This window comes from Piliocolobus tephrosceles, chromosome 18 (assembly GCF_002776525.5).
Source record: "Piliocolobus tephrosceles isolate RC106 chromosome 18, ASM277652v3, whole genome shotgun sequence".
In the NCBI taxonomy this organism is placed as follows: Eukaryota; Metazoa; Chordata; class Mammalia; order Primates; family Cercopithecidae; genus Piliocolobus; species Piliocolobus tephrosceles.
In genome coordinates this window covers 58,698,554-58,718,224 of record NC_045451.1, presented here as the reverse complement: position 1 = coordinate 58,718,224, position 19,671 = coordinate 58,698,554, and the positions used below count along the sequence as shown (strand labels likewise).

The following is a 19,671-nucleotide window of genomic DNA, read 5'->3' as shown; positions in this document are numbered from 1 at the left end:
AAAAAAAAAAAAAAAAAAAAAAATTTGGGAGTTGTTTTGTCAGCCAGCATGCTATCTATTGTGGAGACTATTCCATGTGTACTTGAGAAGAATGTGTATTCTGAAATCAATTGGTGGAGTGTCACATAAATGTCAGTTATGTCAACTGGTTGACAGTGTTGTTCAAGTCTTCTATGTACTTCTACTGAGTTGTTCTATCAACTGCTGAGAGCGCAGTATTGAAATATCCAATTACTATTGTTAAATAATCTATTTCTGTTTTCTATGACTTGTTGCTTCACATATCTTGGGGTGCTGTTTTAGGTGTATACATATTTAGAACTGTTATATCTTCCCAGTGCATTAACACTTTTATCATTATTAAAGTCCCTATTTTTTTATCTAGTAATATTTCCTGTTATAAAGTCTATTTTGTCTGATTTTAATATAGCCACTATACCCAGCTCTCTTATGGTAACTGTGTGGTTCTTCCATCCTTTTACTTCCAGCCTACTTCTGTCTTTTAGTCGAACTGTTATAGACAGCAAATAGCTGAGTTTTGTTTTTTAAAAAATCCAATATGACAATCTCTATTTTTTGTCAGGTATTTAGTCTATTCATATTTAATGTAATTACTGGTATGGCTGCTAGTAACAAATCTCTTAGTTTTTATTCATGTTTTTATTTCTCTTTCATATGTGAAGAATAGTTTTGCTGTATATCAAATCTTTGGTTGACAGGTTTTTCTTTCAGCATGTTGAATGTGTCACCCCACTGCCTTCTGGCCTCCACTGTTTTTGATGAGAAGTTAGCCACTAATTGCACTGTTGTTCCCCCACATATGTTGAACAATATCTCTCTTGCTGCTTTCAAGATTTTCTCTTTTGTCTTTCAACAGTTTGATCATAACGTGTCTAGGTCTTTTTGTTTATCTTACTTGGGACTCACTGAACTTCTTGAATTTGTAAATGAATATTTTTCAACAAATTGATTTCTTCAAATATTGTTCTAACCCTCTCTTCTCTTGAGTCTCGCTCTGTCGCCCGGACTGGAGTGCAGTGGCCGGATCTCAGCTCACTGCAAGCTCTGCCTCCCGGATTTACGCCATTCTCCTGCCTCAGCCTCCCAAGTAGCTGGGACTACAGGCGCCCGCCACTTTGCCCGGCTAGTTTTTGTACTTTTAGTAGAGACGGGGTTTCACCGTGTTAGCCAGGATGGTCTCGATCTCCTGACCTCGTGATCCGCCCGTCTCGGCCTCCCAAAGTGCTGGGATTACAGGCTTGAGCCACTGCGCCCGGCCTGTTCTGGGATTCTTACTACACATATGTTGGTTGCTGTATTTGACGTCTCAAGGTCTCTGAGGCTGTGTTCACATTTCTTCAATTTAAAAAAAACAAACAAACCTGTTTTTGGCCGGGCGCAGTGACTCATGCCTGTAATCCCAGCACTTTGGAAGGCCGAGGCGGGTGGATCACCAGGTCAGGAGATCGAGACCATCCTAGCTAACACGGTGAAACTCCATCTCTACTAAAAATACAAAATATTAGCTGGGTGTGGTGGCACGTGCCTGTAGTCCCAGCTACTCAGGAGGCTGAGGCAGGAGACTCACTTGAACCTAGGCAGAGGAGGTCTGCAGTGAGCTGAGATGGCGCCACTACACTCCAGCCTGGGTGACAGAATGAGACTCTGTCTCAAAACAAAAACAAACAAACAAACAAACAAACAAACAAACAAACAAACAAACCCTATATTTTTAGATGGAATTATTTCATTTACTTTACCTTCCAGTTCACTTATTCTTTCTTCTGCCATATCAAATCTGTTGAGTCCCTCCAGAGCACTTTCAGTTCAGTTACTGTATTTTTTACCTTCAGAATTTCCATTTGGTTCTTTCTTTTCCTTTCTGTAAATACTTTATATCTCTTTATTGAGATTCTGTATTCACTGAGTCTTTGCTTCAATTCTTTAAACATGGTTTCCTTTTGATTTCTGAATAAATTTAAATAGCTGTTCTGTAGTATCTTTAGGCTAAATACTACATCTGAGGACAGACACTCAGAGATAGTTCTTACTGACCACTTTTTTACTACACACAGATCACATTTTGCTTCTCTGAATGTCTCTCATGTTTTTATTGAATACTGAATCTTTTACATAACATACGGTAGCAACTCTGAAATCTGACTTTCCCCACAAGATTTGTTGTTATTGTTGTTTTGCTTATTTAGTAATTTTCCTGGACTAAATCTGTGAATGTGAAATCTGTCTTCCATATAAGCTACAGCTGCTTATGTCTTTACTCAAATTTTTTTCTTGTTTTTATTTTTAATTCTGGCATCTAAGGATCATCCTCATGTCTGCATAGCTTAGTGTTCTGGCAAAGACTAGTCAGAAATTTTGCTCCAACACCTTGGGCCAGAAAGCCTTTTCCCTGCTCCTGACTCTGTGTGCGGGCTGGGAGAGCACATTCAAACCTCAGGTTGTTTTCACATCTGCCCTGGCTTTTACTTTCTGCTAACTCTTTCACAGCTCCTCTGTGTGTGTATGCAGGCTTTGCTGGCCAGGAATATGTGAGCCTGTTCCATCACTACTGCTCATATACAGACTAAGTTCAATCTGAGATATATTAAAAAAAAATCAAGCCCCTGATAGCTATCTCATCTCTCAGAACTACCTATTAAGTCCCCAACTAGACCACTGGTCCACTGCTTCTTCCAAAGAAGACTATAGCTGTCTCATCTCTCAGAACTACGTATTAAGTCCCCCACTAGACCACTGGTCCACTGCTTGTTCCAAAGAGGACTATCAACTCAAGTTAGTAAAGTTACTGGTCTTTTGTGTTCATGCACCACCGAGTTGGCCTATTTAACAGACAATCCTCCAAACAGAGTGAACCCCTCTTGGAAGTGGTGGTAAGGCTGCTGGTTTTCACAGCCTGGCCTGCTCTGGTTGAACTATCACACTAGGGAGGAGGGAATGGGAGTGATGATCGGCAAGAACACCACAGATTCGTTCTGTTCCTACCCAAAGGTTAATAGTTTTCATGAACAAATGCTTCTCAGTTTATTGTATATCTTTGGTCAAATTTTAGGGAGCTGAAATGGATGTTTTTGACAGTCTTCTTCCAGCTTTCTAGCTGTTTTTTGGGAAGAGATTTCATCAACCTCCTCACTCTGTCATGCCAGAAATCAATATCTCAGCTACTTTTTACATTCTGCTAGAATTGGAATTATTAATGCTATTAAAAAATAGGCCATGTGGGCTGAGTGCGGTGGCTCATACCTGTAATCCCAGCACTCTGGGAGGCTAAGGTGGGTGGATCATTTGAGGTCAGGAGTTTGAGAACATCCTGGCCAAAATGGTCAAACTACATCTCTACTAAAAATATAAAAATTAGCAGGGCATGGTGGTACGCACCTGTAATCCCAGCTACTTGGGAGGCTGAGTCAAGAGAATTGCTTGAGCCTGGGAGGCAGAGGTTGCAGTGAGCTGAGATCATGCCACTGCACTCCAGTCTGGGCAACAGAGAGAGACCGTGTCTCAAAAAACAAAAACAAAAACAAAAAGCAAACAAACAAAATGCATGTGGGTGAAAATATCATTAAAAATCTTATTTTCAAAGCAAAATGTTTGAGGTTTTTTTTCTGGAGAAAAATCAACCCAAAAAACACAGAGATGACTAAAAGCCCAAGTTAAATAATGATTTCATTAAATTAAATTTCATTAATTAAGGAGGCTCACTCCTTGGAAGCAGCACCTAGGGCCCCTACAACTTGCCTCCCTCATAGGCACTAAGGAAATGAAACGTGCCAATAGAAGAAGTTGGCCCCACCATGTTTCAGTTAAGACTGGGCATCCACAGCCACTTCCCTGCTCCTTCTGGTTCTTTGCGATTTCCCCACCACTTTATCTTATGCTTCGCCCATAGTTATTCAGATACACAGAGGTTGTTCTTAGAATAGTCCCTTTTCTAAGGTTTCATAGAAATGCCCCAACCTGGCCATTCGTCTATCTTCCTTTCTCTATCACCTTGGATCAACTGAGTCCCCTAGTGTAAGTCACTTGAGCTCTGGACACCTGCACAGCCTCCAGGAAGGAAACAAGGTGCCTATCCATGATTGCCTTCCAGGACTGTGAGAAAGATGAAATATGCCACGTTGATAAAATGAGTAGGCCTCAGAAATCATTACCTGAATGAAGGAAGGATCAGGCTCAGGGACAGTGTCTAGAAGTGGTCTCATGAAGGTCAAACAACTTCACATGACCCAGGCGCTGAGATCTCTGGATACAAAGGCGCTTGAGAATTTCCCACCCCTCTTGTTTCTTACCTTAGCAAAGAAAATCCAGGCTGCACACTGCGCTGGGGCCAGATGGCGTTTTAGCTTCACTGTACTGAACATGAGAAAGAATCCCAAAAATCCACTGGAAGGAGAAAAGATTCTTTTGTTAGTGAGGCTTGTCTTCCCTTAGCCAATGGCTGACTAGTTTCTGCTACATTTTACCAGTCAATTTCAAGTTGTTATGCAACCTCTGCCTCATGTGTGTTTTCTAGATCTGTGATCTCTGGATGAAAATAAAAAATTTTTTAAAGTCATTAAGCTCTGTTTTTCTAAGGAGGGAGGATTTTGTTGATGACAGGAATGGTGCAAAGAAATTTCGGAGGTCTCTGGCTAAATCATGAAAGAAAAATAAAGGTGGAGGACGACACCTCCTGTTCCTTCCCATAGAACTTCTGGAGTTTTGGTGCTTGGCAAGGTGCTTAACTTTTTTTTCAAGCAAGACAAACTGGCCCGAAAAGACTTCCAAAGGGAAACTCACCATATGAGAAGAGAGAGTCTGAACTGGCCTCCAGGTTCATAAGAATCTGAAGGGGAAGGCTGGCTTCAGTGACACATATGGATGAGGCCAGAAGCCCCCCAAATCAGGTTGTCCTGCCATAGGAAGTATGCTTTGGAAATGATGCCTACACATGTGTGTGAACGGAAAGATCCCCACTCATGGGAACCTGAGGAAGGGGCAGCATCTTGGGGCTATTCAGAAGTCTGGACCGACAAGGGCAAGGGCACAGCAGTGGACAGAGACATGGTGCTGGAACTATTTTCAAATAGTATGGAACATGGCCTGTGCTGGAACTATTTTCAAAAGTGCCCTGTGTGGCCGGGGCCAAAGCAAAGGGAGCTCCAAACGCTTCCTGGCATTTGAAGGCAGGACAATTGGGGAAGAGGTGAGAGAGAGAGTGTGTTAGAGAGACAGAGAGGGAGAAGGGTTGACTTCGTGCAAATATGTGCAAGTAGTGGTTTCAGTGTGACTGTTATTTGAACTTGAAAATTGCAAAATAAGAGAGATGACTGGAGTTGTAACTCCAAGCTAGAGAGGCAAGTACTGTGAGTTGTACTTCATTTGCATCTCCGACCCTTGACAGCCACACTTCCATCTGACCTCATTACAGGCACTGGTGCGCAGCTCCAATGCAGATCCTAAACTCTGAGCAGGAAAGGCCCAATCTTGGGCTGCTCTTTGTATTTTCAACAGAGCCTAACATGGTGCCTCAGTTACGGTACACATTAACTAAATGCTTGTCAGGTTGAATTGGAAACAGGTTGAACTGAATTGAACACACCTAAGGCCAAATGTCACAGAAATGTGTATCTTCACTTCATTAGATTAGACTAGTTCACAGCCACATTCTTGGGGCAGGACTGAAGATAGGCATTAGGTTTCCCCTGTGTGTATTTCAGCCTGTTTGGTCCTGATGACCTGCAAAGTTTGTTCTGATTTGCATCAGCAGTCATGGGAGGCTGAACAGCTATGGATTAAGATGTCAAGTTACTCACACCCAAAAGGCAAAGAGGCTCCGTGGGTAAGCAGCAGGCCTACCCAATCACACCCAGCACCTGGATTTCTATTCCTTGCTGTGCTTACTGACCATCGTTACCTTAACCAAATCCCCCTTCCCACCTTTTTGTCTCAGGTTATAGCAGTCCTCATCCTATCTTAATGAAAACCAGAGGTTTGTAGAACAGTAAGATTACCTAGCCCCAAAGTTTCACTTTATTAACAATGAAACTGGGGCACAGGTACAATTAGAATACAGGTCTCCATGGCTCTTCAGATCTCTGGACCAGCAAGGGCGCTGGCACAGCAGTGGACAGATGTAGTTGCCTGTGCTGGAACTATTTTCAAAAGTGCCACTGCATGGCCAGGGCCAAAGCAAAGCGAGCTCTAAACTCTTCCTGGCATTTGGAGGCAGGACAACTGAGGAAGACGTGAAGCTTCATGGAAATGTATTCTTGACCAGCTAGACAAAGAGTGAGATGTGCCAGGCACTGGTGGTCATGAGGGTGGGGCTGAAAAGGGAGGTAGCAGTGCTCCAGGCTCCTCTTGGTGGCTCCCACCTCTGCATCCAAGGAAGTAACAACTTCACAGGTGCCTGCCCAACCTCCCAGACTTCCTTTCCCGTGAGTCGTTCCCTCTCCTCTATGCCTCTAGCCACAGGGATGGCATGATTCCATGCTGATCTGTCCTCTCAGTGCAGACTGTGGGCCAGGATAAGCTCATGCGTTTGTGAATGACAGGCTTCTGGAAGCATCTGAGCTCTTTTCCATCGCTTGACTTCTATGTCTGTGACACATTTTTACATTACTCATGGATCTCTTATCTTTCTCCTTGCACTTTCAGCCCATCTACCCCTTGCTAGGGAGGCAGACCTGAAAAGCAGAGGGAGGCTCCCAGAAATGAAGGAATCTGGGAACAGGACACTCCCTGTTAATGGGGTCTTTGGGCTATGGCTACCATGCCCCTCCTGAGCTCCCCCAGAACCTCCTGAAGGTGACAATGCTCAGTGTGAGATATGGTGGAGCCTCTGAATGACAGGGAAAACCAATGCATTCCTCAAAGAGGCTGAGCTCTGTACAGAAGCATGGGTAACATGTAACAGAGTCATATCAATTCAAATAGAGATTTCCAGATCTTTAGAATAAAACAAAACCCTGATTTATCATGTTGCATTATGAGAAAGTTACAGATTAAAAGGGGCAGAAATAGAGCCCAATTGTCACCCCACAAAGCCAACATCAATGGGCTGTGAACTGTGCTGCTCTGTTCCAAATAACCAAACAATAGTTGACCTCGCCGCTGCACCCTGCTTGCCCATGCTGCCAAATAACCAGACTCAAAGGGAAACAAGTCCGCAGCCGCCCGCCCAGCATGAAGACTCGTGCCATGTGATCCCAGCTAACGGGCAAGGCCTAAGCAACTGACAGGAACTAGGAAAGTGAATTGTGTCAGTGTTTTCCTGAAATTTTTCTGAGGGTAATAAATAAATCATTCCAAGGTTCAAATGCAGAAACAAACTCTGTAATACTGATTCTTTTTTTTTTTGGCCCAAACACACCAGAGGAGCAGGACATACCCACTAGCCACATAGCAGCTTTTTAACATTGTAAAGAACCCCTGCTTCACAAGGCACTGTTTGATATGTGTGGGAACAGGTGGCCTGATTTTTATATAGCAATTCTTCATGATCTATTGATATTGTATTTACAGTCAACCTGAGTAGATCATCATAATGACCACCATTTACTGGGCCTGGCACGAAGTTTAAGACCCAAAGATCAGACAATTAGCAATGGCAATTGTGGGGTTCAACCCGGGTCAGTCTTTCTACCACATCAGGATGCCACACATGCTTTGGGCCTATCTGCAGAAGTCTTTCCACTTCTTGGCATGATGAGGTCAAGCGGAGTGGTGATCATGGCAGGACATGGGGAGAAGGTGAGGATACTCTTCCGTGTGTTCAGATGTAGCCCTCCAACTGGCCTATATCCCTGAGTCCTTCCCAAGACCAAGCACTGATGATCACCTTGTTGTCTAGATAGCTCCTAGCCATCAGTTTCCAAAATCTCATTCCCAGAATCTCTGGGTTTGGTGGAGGTTACTTTGGAGGTTGCCTTAAGGAGCAAGAAGGAGGCCAAGGGGAAAGCTGAGCAGGTGGGATTCTGAACCCAAATCTTCCCTTGAACTGGATCCATTTCATCAGTTTTATAGATTGGAGTTCTATGTGAGATTTGCTTGTGGAGGGGGAAAAAAGTGGGAGAATCCTAACTCTAGAGCAGGTGTGAAAACCACTGTCTTGGCAGAGGCACGTCCATGGGCCAGGGGTCCTGGCAGGGCCCAAGCTGACCCTGAGCATCTAAGGGTGCTAAGTGACAGCCTGCTGGTGACATAATGACTGCTTCCTCACCTGCACCCACCACCACTCTCTCCTGCCACTCACTCAGGTGCCAGCAGTGACCCTGAACTTCACAGAGAGGAAGACACAGCGGACAGCACAGAAAGCATACAAATGAGTGAGCTTAAGATTACCTGGCACAGCAGCTGCCATGGAATCTGTAGAAGTACAGGAATGGGAAGTCCAGGACACCGAAGAGATCACCTGAGGGGCACAGCAATGGTGACACAGTGACTCATGAGGCCTCACATGCCCCTGTGCCCCGTCGCCCCAGGAAATGCAAGGAGGGTGTCTTTAGCAGTCCTATGTTTTCAGTCCCCTGGCATCGAATTCACTCCAGCATTCCCAGGGATTCTGTTACTGACATCATCTTATCATGATAATAACAGTATGATGATAACAATAATGACCATTTAGTGAGAGCATGCCTTGTGCAGGGCCCAACGCTAAAATCTTTATGTATGTATCTCTTTCAATCTTAGTAACAACTCTGTGAGGTTCTACTATGCCCATTTAAACTAAGGCTCAGAGAAGTTAAGAAACATGGCTAAGATTGCACAACTCTTCAACTATGGAGCCGGAATGTGAACTCCAGTCAATCCAAACCTTAGGCTTCTCCTCTCTACTAGGCAGTCAACCCTGCACAACGGAGTGTGCAGGATAAAAGAATCTTTTTCAAGACTCTTTTCTTCTTTTTTGCCTCATATCTAAAAAAAGGTCATGAATGCACTGCCCTGGCTTTTTTTTTTTTTTTGCTTTTTTTTTTTTTTCATTTTCATGTTTAATGACTGCAAGAACAGCACGGGGGCCAGACCAACTGTGCAAATTCATTTTAGTTTGAGGTCCAAAGGGTACATTTATTTCTTGTGAAGTAAGTTCATTCCTTTAGTTCCACTTGGTGCAAGAGGAAATAATCACACAAATTGGCTGTTTCCCTCTCTGGAATTTGAACTTGGTCACAAACAAAAAGTCAGGAGATTAAAAAAGCAGAAATCCTTCCAAAAATGTCCGGAGAAAAGGAATTAAGCATTTCCACAGCAGATAGCTTGAGTCTTCCAAATCTGGAATTTCTGAACCCCTTGGAGAGCCTGGTCTTCCAGACCCCTGGGCCTTAGCCTGTCTCTCAGTTCTGGGGGCCTGTGGGGAGAGGGCTGATTCTCCTAAGTATTGCTAGTATATTAGGTGTGCAGTGGAACACACAGGCAGCAGCACTTCCTTCACCACTATGCTATCAATCAAGAGTTTCAGATCAAAAGACATGATGGGCTCCTACGCTTTCTTGGAGACCCAAACGATCTCAAATGATTCAACTCTCTATTGGGAAGGAAAGTTCTGAGTTGGATTTCTCTGGAGGTTTTTTAAAATTATGACTGTTATATTCTTTGTTTTGTTTCTGCAAGTGAGTGTGTATTTAACTACGAGGAGGGGATTTCTTGGGATCTGGTTTTCATGAAGCCCAACAAGACTTCTTGTTTTCTTTCAGCCACAATTCCTCTGAATACCTCTACTGTCAAACTGGGACCTGTGTTGGTAGAGGGAATTTATAAATGACAGCATCAGGTGTCACTTAGTGTGTGAAGAGCATGGATATATTCTGAAGTCCCTTTCCCCACAGGAGTGATAGGCAAGGGTGCCCTGGGGACCCCAGACCTAGAGAGTGGCCAGAGCCCTCCATTCTGGCAGGTGGAGGGAGAGTCTGTCCACGTCCACGGAGAATTTGTTCCGTCTCTTTGGCAGCTGTGTGCTCTTGGCCCTTTCCCAATTTACCTCTCAGTGTGAGAGGAACTGCAGTGCAGCCAGTGTGATAGTGAGGAATGGCGGAGAGGGAGACGAATGAAGCCCAGGACCTTGAGACCTCTCAGGCCGCGCCCCTCTCAGCACCCCATCTTTCATCAGAAACGCTCCAGCAGGGTGAACGGGACTCACGGCGCGTGGCAGCTTTTATAGCCCAGCCCAGGTTTTGAAGGGGGTCTAAAGAGCAGAAGTGTGGTCAGAGGAAGACTGGGAGGGAGGAAAAGAAAGAAAAAACAAAACAAACAAAACCCAGTCCTCGGGAAATCATAACCCCCACCCAAATCCTGAAAACTGACCCCACAATGGGAGAGACAAAATAAGAATAGCTAACCCTTGCCTTTGAGCCATCGCTAAAACCATCACACGTTGGTTTCTCACACACCACTTAGCTGACTTCACACCTGTCCCTCCTCCTAGAATTAGTGAGTCCTTGAGAGTAGGGATGCTATTTTCCTCATCCCCGCACCCGCTGTGTGTCAGCACCATACAACACACCCAGCACACAGCAAGCACTACCAAACCAAGAGTATCAGAAAGACCTGATCACCTCTTGCCTTCCCTAGAGCTAATGTTCTAGTTTCCAGCTGGCTCTGTGGTCCTCAATTTCAAGCTGACCTCAAATTTTCCCCTTTGATGCCTTCTCTTTTGCTAAAGTAGTACTCCTAAGCGGAGAGGGTGCACGGCAACCCTGGAACAGCAAATGTTAGTGACTGTGCTATAAATACCCCCGGAAGAGGTTGCAGCAGGTGGTCGGCTGGCCCCAGCCACATGCAAACTTGATCCAGGAGCCTAAAAAATGGCCTCAAAACAACACTCCTGCACCATCTAGTGCTGAACTACATGGCTTAAGCACAAATCAAGTGGCTACAGAGTTGTAAACATGGCCGGGTGCGGTGGCTCACACCTGTAATCCCAGCACTTTGGGAGGCTGAGGCGGGTGAATCACGAGGTCAGGAGTTCAAGACCAGCCTGGCCAAGATAGTGAAACCCCGTCTCTACTAAAAATACAAAAATTAGCCAGGCGTGGTGGCAGGAGCCTGTAATCCTAGCCGCTCGGGAGGCTGAAGCAGAGCTGAACTGCTTGAATCCGGGAGGCAGAGTTTGTAGTGGGCCGAGATTGCACCATTGCACTCCAGCCTGGGTGACAGAGTAAGACTCCATCTCAAAAAAAAAAAAAGAGTAAACATGTTTTGCTACAGCAATATGCGGCATTATGCAATGGAGTCTGAGTTAGGCCCTCACTATTGTGTTCTGCAGTTAAAATTCCGCTGACTCTGAGTGAGCAAGTGAAGCCCATTTCTCTAAAGATTACAAAGCATGAAATTGCCATGGTAAAAAGTATGACAAAATATTACCACATTCAAGACTAATTGATATTTGAGCATGAAGAAAATTTCCTCTCATGTTCTTACCCTCAAAACTGGCAGGAAAACAGGAGGTCAGTTCCACGCAATAATTAGTGCTGCTTGCTCTGTCTCACACATGAGCCACAGACACACCAGGTAACAAGGTAGTTTCTGGGCCAGATTCCTGAGTCTCCCTGCTCCTTTCATTCCCTGAAATTTTCTCCAGCTCTCTTGACCACCACAGCTAAGGGGCCCCACACAAATAGGAAGTGTAAACTCTTTAAGAGGGGAAATTTCCTCTTATCTACTATAGTACTTAAGAGAGTGCAAGGGGGAAAGGTGGTCCTCTTCTCAAGGAACGTTCTGAGATTCTCAGAGCAAACTCTGTGGGGGGGCCCATGCTGAGGGCATGAAGAAATGTCTGCCTGAGTCCCACCACTGCTGCCAGCACACTCCAAAGGTGCACCTGCAAGAGAGCTCCTCTTTCCAATCACTCAGGCGTGAGCGAGGAGGGAAGCTCAGTCAAAAGCACCATCCAGAAACCCTCACACACCCTCTAGAAGAGTTAAAACAGGGCTGACAATGTTAAATGCTGGTGAGGATGTGGAGCAACTGGAACTCCCACACACTACCGGGTGGGAGTGGAAAATGGTACAAACACTTTGGAAACCATCCTTTCTTAGAAAGTGAAACATACATCTACTCTAAGACCCAGTAATCCTATTCCGAAATGTTCACCCAAGAGACGTGAGAACGTAAGTCCACAAAAAGGCTGGTATGAGAATGTTCAGAGCAGCCACAAGCTGGGAACAGCCCAGGTGAGCATCCACAGGTAAATGGATAAACAAACGTGGTATATGCATACAATGGAACCCTACCAGCAACAAAAAGGAACAAAGTCATGATATACACAACAACATGAATGAATCTCTAAACACTGTGCGGCATGTAAGAGCCAGACACAAAAAGTACTGATGATTCCATTTACAAGGGCTTGAAAATAGACAGAACTTATCTATGGTAACAGACATCAGATCCATAGAGGCCTTCATGGTGTGGAGAGGGAGTGACTAGGAAGGGGCAGGAGGAAGCTTTCTGCAGTGATAGAAATGTTCTATATCTTGGTGGGGGATAAGTTATGCAGGTATGTAGATTTGCCAAAATTGATCGAGCTGTACATTTAACATGTATATTTCATATATGTAAATTATATATCAATCTTAAAATGCTTTTAAAGTACTACCAAATAACTAAGATACAAGTAATAGAAGAAGGGGGCCAGGTACAGAGGCTCACACCTGTAATCCTAGCACTTTGGGAGGCCAAGGCGGGTGGATCACTTGAGATCAGGAGTTCAAGACCAGCCTGACCAACATGGTGAAACCCTGTCTCTCCTAAAAATACAAAAATTAGCTGGGCATGGTGGCAGGCACCGGTAATCCTAGCTACTCGGGAGGCTGAGGCAGGAGAATCACTTGAACCCAGGAGGCAGAGGTTGCAGTGAGCAGAGATCGTGCCACTGTACTACAGCCTGGGCAAGAGAGCACGAGACTCTGTCTCAAAAAAAAAAAAAAAAAGAAAGGGTAAGAAGAAACCAGAAAGAATTGAGCCCTGCTGTAAGATGTCAGAAAGTATGAACAGATCCTTCCAAGTAGACTGTCCCTATGGAGACTGACTGTGACTGTGTCTTAACTGGGGCAGTAGGGAACCAGGAAGACAGCTCACCCAACACACACTCAGGCCCCATGGCAGATGTTCTAGATGGCAAGTGTAATAAGCAAGTGAGAAAGAATAAAGTGCTGTTCTACCTTGAAGTGGGCTAGACTACCCATGGGTCCCATCAGAAAGCTAATGAATGAACTGGCAGGAACTGGAGCCACCCTATAAGAGTAGTCCTGCTCCTTTACAGCAAGGGAGCCCACAGCCACTTCAGCAGTGCCACGGCCCAGCAAAACCCTTCTTATAAGCCCGACTTTCTGTCCTTGGCCTCTGCAATGACACCACCTCAGCTAGCAGGAAACTGTAACAAATCCAAGTTTCAGAGAAGAGTCCTTCAAGAGCAGTGTCCCAGGACTCTCTCTGATGAATCCAACAGGCCCCACAATGCCCTGGGTTGCCCATTGCAGACCCATCCCCCGTCCTGCAGGAGAGGGAAGGGAAGGTGAACATCTGTGTCCATTCTTTTTCAAAAATTATGAAAATATAACTTGAAGGAAAATCAATCCACGCAAGTATCCCTTCTGGCATAATTAAGCTCCAAACAGGTTTTCAAATGAGAAAGGTGTCCTTTTATTCCCCCAATACATTTTCTTATTGAGATATAATTTGCATACTATAAAATTCACCCTTTTAAAGTGTACACTTCAGTGGTTTTTAGTATATTCATAGAGTTGTGCAACCATCACCACTATCTAATTCCAGAACATTTTCATTACCTCAAAAAGAAACTAAAGCCTATTTTAAATGACTCCTCTGCCCAGGACATTCTACAATCATATACTTCTGACCACTTTGCATTCCCAACGAGTAATTAAGTGTCCAAGGTATTTTTGTACTGACCTAAAAGTTTAGCAATAACTCAAGGTAAAACGTCAGACTGTTGGCCAAAATGTCTAAGCTATTACCAGCAGTCACCATGTTCAGAAACTGGTGGCTAAACACATCCCCTAAACCAAACGTAGCTCCAGACCAAAATTCAGGAATGTTGTACAGAAGCATTCACTAGAGTGGGACACTGTATAATAAAGTGTAGGGGGCTGGGCGTGGTGGCTCATGCCTGTAATCCCAGCACTTTGGGAGGCTGAGGCAGGCAGATCACCTGAGGTCAGGCATTCAAGACCAGCCTGGCCAGTATGGTGAAACCCTGTCTCTACTAAAAATACAAAAATTAGCCAGGCGTGGTGGCAGGTGCCTATAATCTCAGCTACTTGGGAGGCTGAGGCAGAAGAATCACTTGAACCTGGGAGGCGGAGGTTGCAGTGAGCCAAGATTGCACCACTGCACTCCAGCCTGGGCAACAGAGTGAGACTGTCTCAAAATAATAATAATAATAATAATAATAATAATAATAATAATAATAATAATAATAATAATGATAATAAAGTGTAGGATCACTGAAAGAGCAGCATTTAAAAAGAAAAACTTAGAAAGAGGGTCATGAGGCCAGGCGCGGTGGCTCATGCCTATAATCCCAGCACTTTGGGAGGCTGAGGTGGGTGGATCACGAGGTCAAGAGATAGAGACCATCCTGGCCAACATGGTGAAACCCCGTATCTACTAAAAATACAAAAAATTAGCCGGGCTTGGTGGTGGGTGCCTGTAGTTCCAGCTACTCGGGAGGCTGAGGCAGGAGAATCACTTGAACCGGGGAGGTGGAGGTTGCACTGAGCCGAGATTGCACCACTGCACTCCAGCCTGGTGACAGAGTGAGACTCCGTCTCAAAACAAAAAAAGAAGAAAGAAAGAGGGTCAGGAGACCTACTACTCGCCTACTCTGCATCATCTTAGTCAAATCACTTAACTCCTCAGGGTTTCAATCTCCTCATTTGTATTAGGATGGTGCACAAGTAATTAACACAATTTGGTGGTACCTGGGATAATCACTAAGATTCCTTCCAGCTCTGACCATCGTAAGTGTAACAAATGAACAAGCACAACCTCTTAGCTGAAGGGCAACATGATTTCTTTAGGTAAAAATTATTCACCCAGCCGGGCACAGTGGCTCATGCCTATAATCCCTGCACTTTGCGAGGTGGAGGTGGGCAGAACACTTGAGGTCAGGAGTTCCAGACTGGACTGGGCAATGTAGTAAAACCCCGTCTCTACTAAAAATACAAAAATTAGCCGGGCATGGTGGCAGGTGCCTATAATCCCAGCTACTCAGGAGGCTAAGGCAGGAGAATCCTTGAACCCAGGAGACAGAGGTTGCAGTGAGCCGAGATACACCACTGCACTCCAGCCTGGGCAACAGAGCAAGACTCTGTCTCGGGAAAAAAAAAAAAAAAAAAAAAGAATTATTCACCCAAGTCCACTAGAAATAATTCAGGATGTAAACCAAGGAGAATCTGTGAACATAACTTTCGAAAGGCCTTTGACAAAAGCACATTTCAAAGGGGCAGGACACGTAGTTGGCTCTTAAATGTCTGCTGGGTGGCAGCTACCTGGCTGCATAAAGGAATGATAGGAGACGCAACTGAAAGGCAGACAACCAGCAGTATGGGTAAGCAGAAGCCATTTAGGGTTAACAGCATGGCTTCACAGGACTTACTATTCCACAAAAGACAAACTTTCAGCAGATGACAGCAGAGAGGGGACTCAACAGTAAACCCTGGAGTTTTGAGAAGTCATCGTTCACAGGAGCAGGTAGACAACAGGAACTATGCCTTCATGTGGCAAGTGGAGTGTAATGTATTAAGAAAATGTATTCAAGTTATCCTTACGAGACATGGATTCAGATATGTCACATACAATCTAGAAGCATTATTCCTGAGTCACTATCAACAAGTCCCTGAGGGTCCTCGCTCAGATAGCAGGTAAAACACCAACAGAAAGAAGCAGCTGAAAACGCCAACAGAAAGCTGTTATTGCTTTAAGCACAAGATGAGACCTAGAAGGGACCTTAGGAAGCAGCCAATTCACCTTTCTCATTTTCTAGATGTGAAAACTGAGAACTAGAGGGCCTAGGTAATGCCTTATGCATAGCAAGTGGTCAGTAAACATTCGTTTTGTGTGTGTGCGTTTTTTAAAAAAAAAGAATTGACTCCTTTCATCTGGAATTATGAGAATTGGATGGTGACATATGATACAAACTTTAAAAATGATGCCAGATAGAAAGAGGGTAACTCAATAATACATTTGCAAAATTCAAACAAGAATTAGAGAACCAACTCCTTCACTAAATTTTTTTTTTTTTTTTTTTTTGAGACTGAGTCTCACTCTGTCGCCTAGGCTGGAGTGCAGTGGCACGATCTCCGCTCACTGCAAGCTCTGCCTCCCGGGTTCATGCCATTCTCCTGCCTCAGCCTCCCAAGTAGCTGGGACTACAGGCACCCACCACCATGTCCGGCTAATTTTTTGCATTTTTAGTAGAGACGGGGTTTCACCGTGTTAGCCAGGATGGTCTCAATCTCCTGACCTCATGATCAGCCCGCCTTGGCCTCCCAAAGTGCTGGGATTACACAGGCGTGAGCCACCGTGCCTGGCCCACTTATTTCTTATATTTACCCCCTAATATTTTATTTGAGGTTACCCTTTGGGATGATTCTGATGATGGGATTTGGGGTACCATAGCAGGCCTTGGGAAATATTATGGGATAGCAAGAGGCCCCTCATATTCTGCCATAAGAGCAATAAATTCTGCTCCTGAAGTGATCATCGAAAAGGGATTCAGGGAGTTTTTTGAACTTTTGAACTTTTTCACCAAATTTTTTAACACTAGAAATGAAGAGCAATTCAGGATGCTTGGAAAAGGAATTCCAGAAGAGGGCAAAATAAGCACTGGTTTACTCGGCAGGAAATAGACCTGTCTGTATAACTGAGATCATACTGGATGAAAACACAGACAACAAGAAGGGGTAAGAATAAATTCCTGGTTGATAAATTGGTTTGTTAAGAGCAGTTTCAAATAGGTGGGACCTTCCTGCCCTTGCAGTCATCTGGGGGGCAATGACATTCTCTTGTGAAATGTCTCTGAGAGACAGGCTCACTGGATCCAATGAGCAATGTCAAACAGACAAACAAAACAACACTTGGTGGGGGCATTTACCTGTGGGATGAGATGCAAATGCCAGGAGCACCACGCTGGAAAAGAGACAGCAAAGTACTCAAGAAGTTTCCCCCGCACCAAAAACCCCAGCTGTTCCCACCCATTTTACTTGGAAATAGTTAAATTTGCCTAAAAGCAAATTATCTGCACTGACTCATTTTGACTAAATCCAGCTCCGCAGAGAGAGTAAGAATGTCTTGAAATGTCTCATGTTCTGGCAAGAAGATTGCCTCTTGGGACCGACAGGCTTGGGATAGAATATGAATCCATGTCTCAACCTGAGGGTTCACTGTGTCTCTTTTCTTGGTCCTGGCTGACCCTAGTTACGATCATACTCACCTCATCTACCAAGAGTATTTACAAGCTAAGCAAAGCAAACTCTGAATTAAAATGGTTGCAATGTAAAAGCTAGCTGTTGTGTGTGAGCTACGTATATTTTTGCCACAAAATTAACTGTGTAGAAGATAGTTACATTTCCAAGAGGCTAGCCCACAATTGATCCAGCCCATCCACCATGTGGCTGAAAACTACCTTTACTGATTTTCAATAGATGCCACAGAGGGGAAAGGATGAAAAGAGAATGAAGAGGAGTGTTCCTTTGATGTGAGCCCTGCTCATCCTTGGCACCCTCCCATCATCCTCTCTGGAAACCCCTCCCGTCCCGCAGTGCCCCTCCACAGAGCCTTCACGCTGCCAAACCCCACTGTGGGGGCCCAATCCCCCACCCTCTGCAACCTCTTCTATCAAACCTCATGCCATCCAGGCAGCCAATCAAATTACAGGTTAGGAATAAAACACGTTTTCTAAGTATGGGAGGGAATTTTTTATTTTTATTTTATTTTATTTTTAAAATTTATTTACTGTTTATTATACTTTAAGTTTTAGAGTACATGTGCACAACCTGCAGGTTTGTTACATAGGTATACGTGTGCCACGTTGGTGTGCTGCACCCATGAACTCGTCATTTACATTAGGTATCTCTCCTAATGCTATCCCTCCCCCCTCCCCCCACCCCACAACAGGCCTCGGTGTGTGATGTTCCCCTTCCTGTGTCCAAGTGTTCTCATTGTTCAATGCGGGAGAGAATTTTTTAAAGTGCTGGATGGCCTACTCTGGTTCTAAACCCTGGCTGCGTATCAGAATAGCCCAGTGTCCTGGCTTAAATCGGAATCTCTGAGGTGCAGGCATCGGTTGTTTTATTTTGTTATGGCCTCTCAGTGGCTCTAAAGTGCACCAGGATTGGGAACTACTACAAGGAATCCCTAGTCGGTGGTGACATCCTAGGCAGTGTGGAGGAAGATGGCTGTGAGCAAAGAAACCACTGGGAGCCCTGCCTGCTCTGGGGCTCTCTCCCAGAACCATTTCTGTGTTTCTCGTGTTCTTCCTTTGCTCTTCCTTTAAAGCTCAGGTTCTCTGATGGCCCCAGGGCAGCAGCACTGTGGACAGAGGCTAGACAGGAGGTCTGGGAGAAAGCCAATGGGAAGAGCCACACATCTGGTCATTGAGAAGTTGTAGGTGTGTAAGACAGGGCTGCATGTAGCTGTAAACGAGACTGGAGACTTTGCAATGATTAGCCCTTTGCATGGGCTAAGTCTTTGCTTCCATCTCACCTTTCTTTGGAAAACATGTACCCTGTTCATACTCCATCATTTTATCTCCCTGAATCCCTTTTTGGTTATAACTTCAGGAGCAGAAGTGATCACTCTTATAGCAGGATATGAGGGGCCTCTTACCATCCCAAAGCATCTCCCAGAGCTGGTCACGTACCCCAAATCCCATCATCAGAATCACCCCAAAGGGTAACCTCAAATAAAGTATTAGGGGTAAATTAAGAAATAATTAAGTGAAGGAGTTGGTCCTTTAATCTTTGTTTGAATTTTGCAAATATAGTGTTAAGCCACTCCTAACTCCTACCAAAGCAGGCCATTCAGTACTTGAAAAAAAAAATCCCTCCAACACTTAGATCACATGTTTTATTCCTAACCTCTAACTCAATCGGTCTGGAGGGCATGAGTTTTGATAGAAGAGGTTGCAGAGGGTGGGGGATTGGGCCCCCCACAGTGGGCTTTGGCAGCGCGAATGCACGACAGAGGGGTGCTAGGGGATGGGAGGGGTTTCCAGAGAGGGCGATGGGAGGGTGCCAAGGATGAATGAGGCTCACATCAAAGGAGCACTCCTCTTCATTCTCTTTTCATCCTTTCCCCTGTGTGGCATCCTACACTGCGACCTCCCTGGGGGCAAGAACCATATTTTATTCATCCTTGGATCCCTAGCAGTGCCAGACATCATGCGGCAGGTACTCAATACGTTTTCTGAATACGTTTTCTGGACTGCAATTAATCACCTCTAGGTGTACTGCGGTGGGACTATGTTTGAAGGAAAATGTAACTTGAAGCCCCGTATACTTTTTTTTTTGAGACAGGATCTCTCCGTTGGCCAGGCTGGAGTGCAGTGGCGCAATCATCACTCACTGTAACCTTGAACCCTGGGGCTCAAGTGATCCTCCTGCCTCAGCCTCCCAACACAGAAACCCCTTAGAGTTCTCAGATGACAAATTA

The 19,671-nt window shown here is 44.8% G+C and overlaps 1 protein-coding gene across 6 annotated transcripts in view; it reads right to left on the bottom strand.

Moving 5' to 3' along the window:
• The window catches only part of TMEM241 (transmembrane protein 241), a 140,095-nt gene that overhangs the window by 52,876 nt on the left and 67,548 nt on the right, over positions 1 to 19,671 (bottom strand). For all 6 annotated transcript variants that reach the window (XM_023207789.1, XM_023207790.1, XM_023207791.1 and 3 more), the window contains 3 exons: positions 17,114 to 17,148; positions 8,344 to 8,413; positions 4,308 to 4,401 (listed from right to left, as the gene is read on the bottom strand). In XM_023207789.1, coding sequence (XP_023063557.1) covers positions 4,308 to 4,401; positions 8,344 to 8,413; positions 17,114 to 17,148 — 199 coding nt within the window. The remainder of the gene's footprint in view (positions 1 to 4,307; positions 4,402 to 8,343; positions 8,414 to 17,113; positions 17,149 to 19,671) is intronic.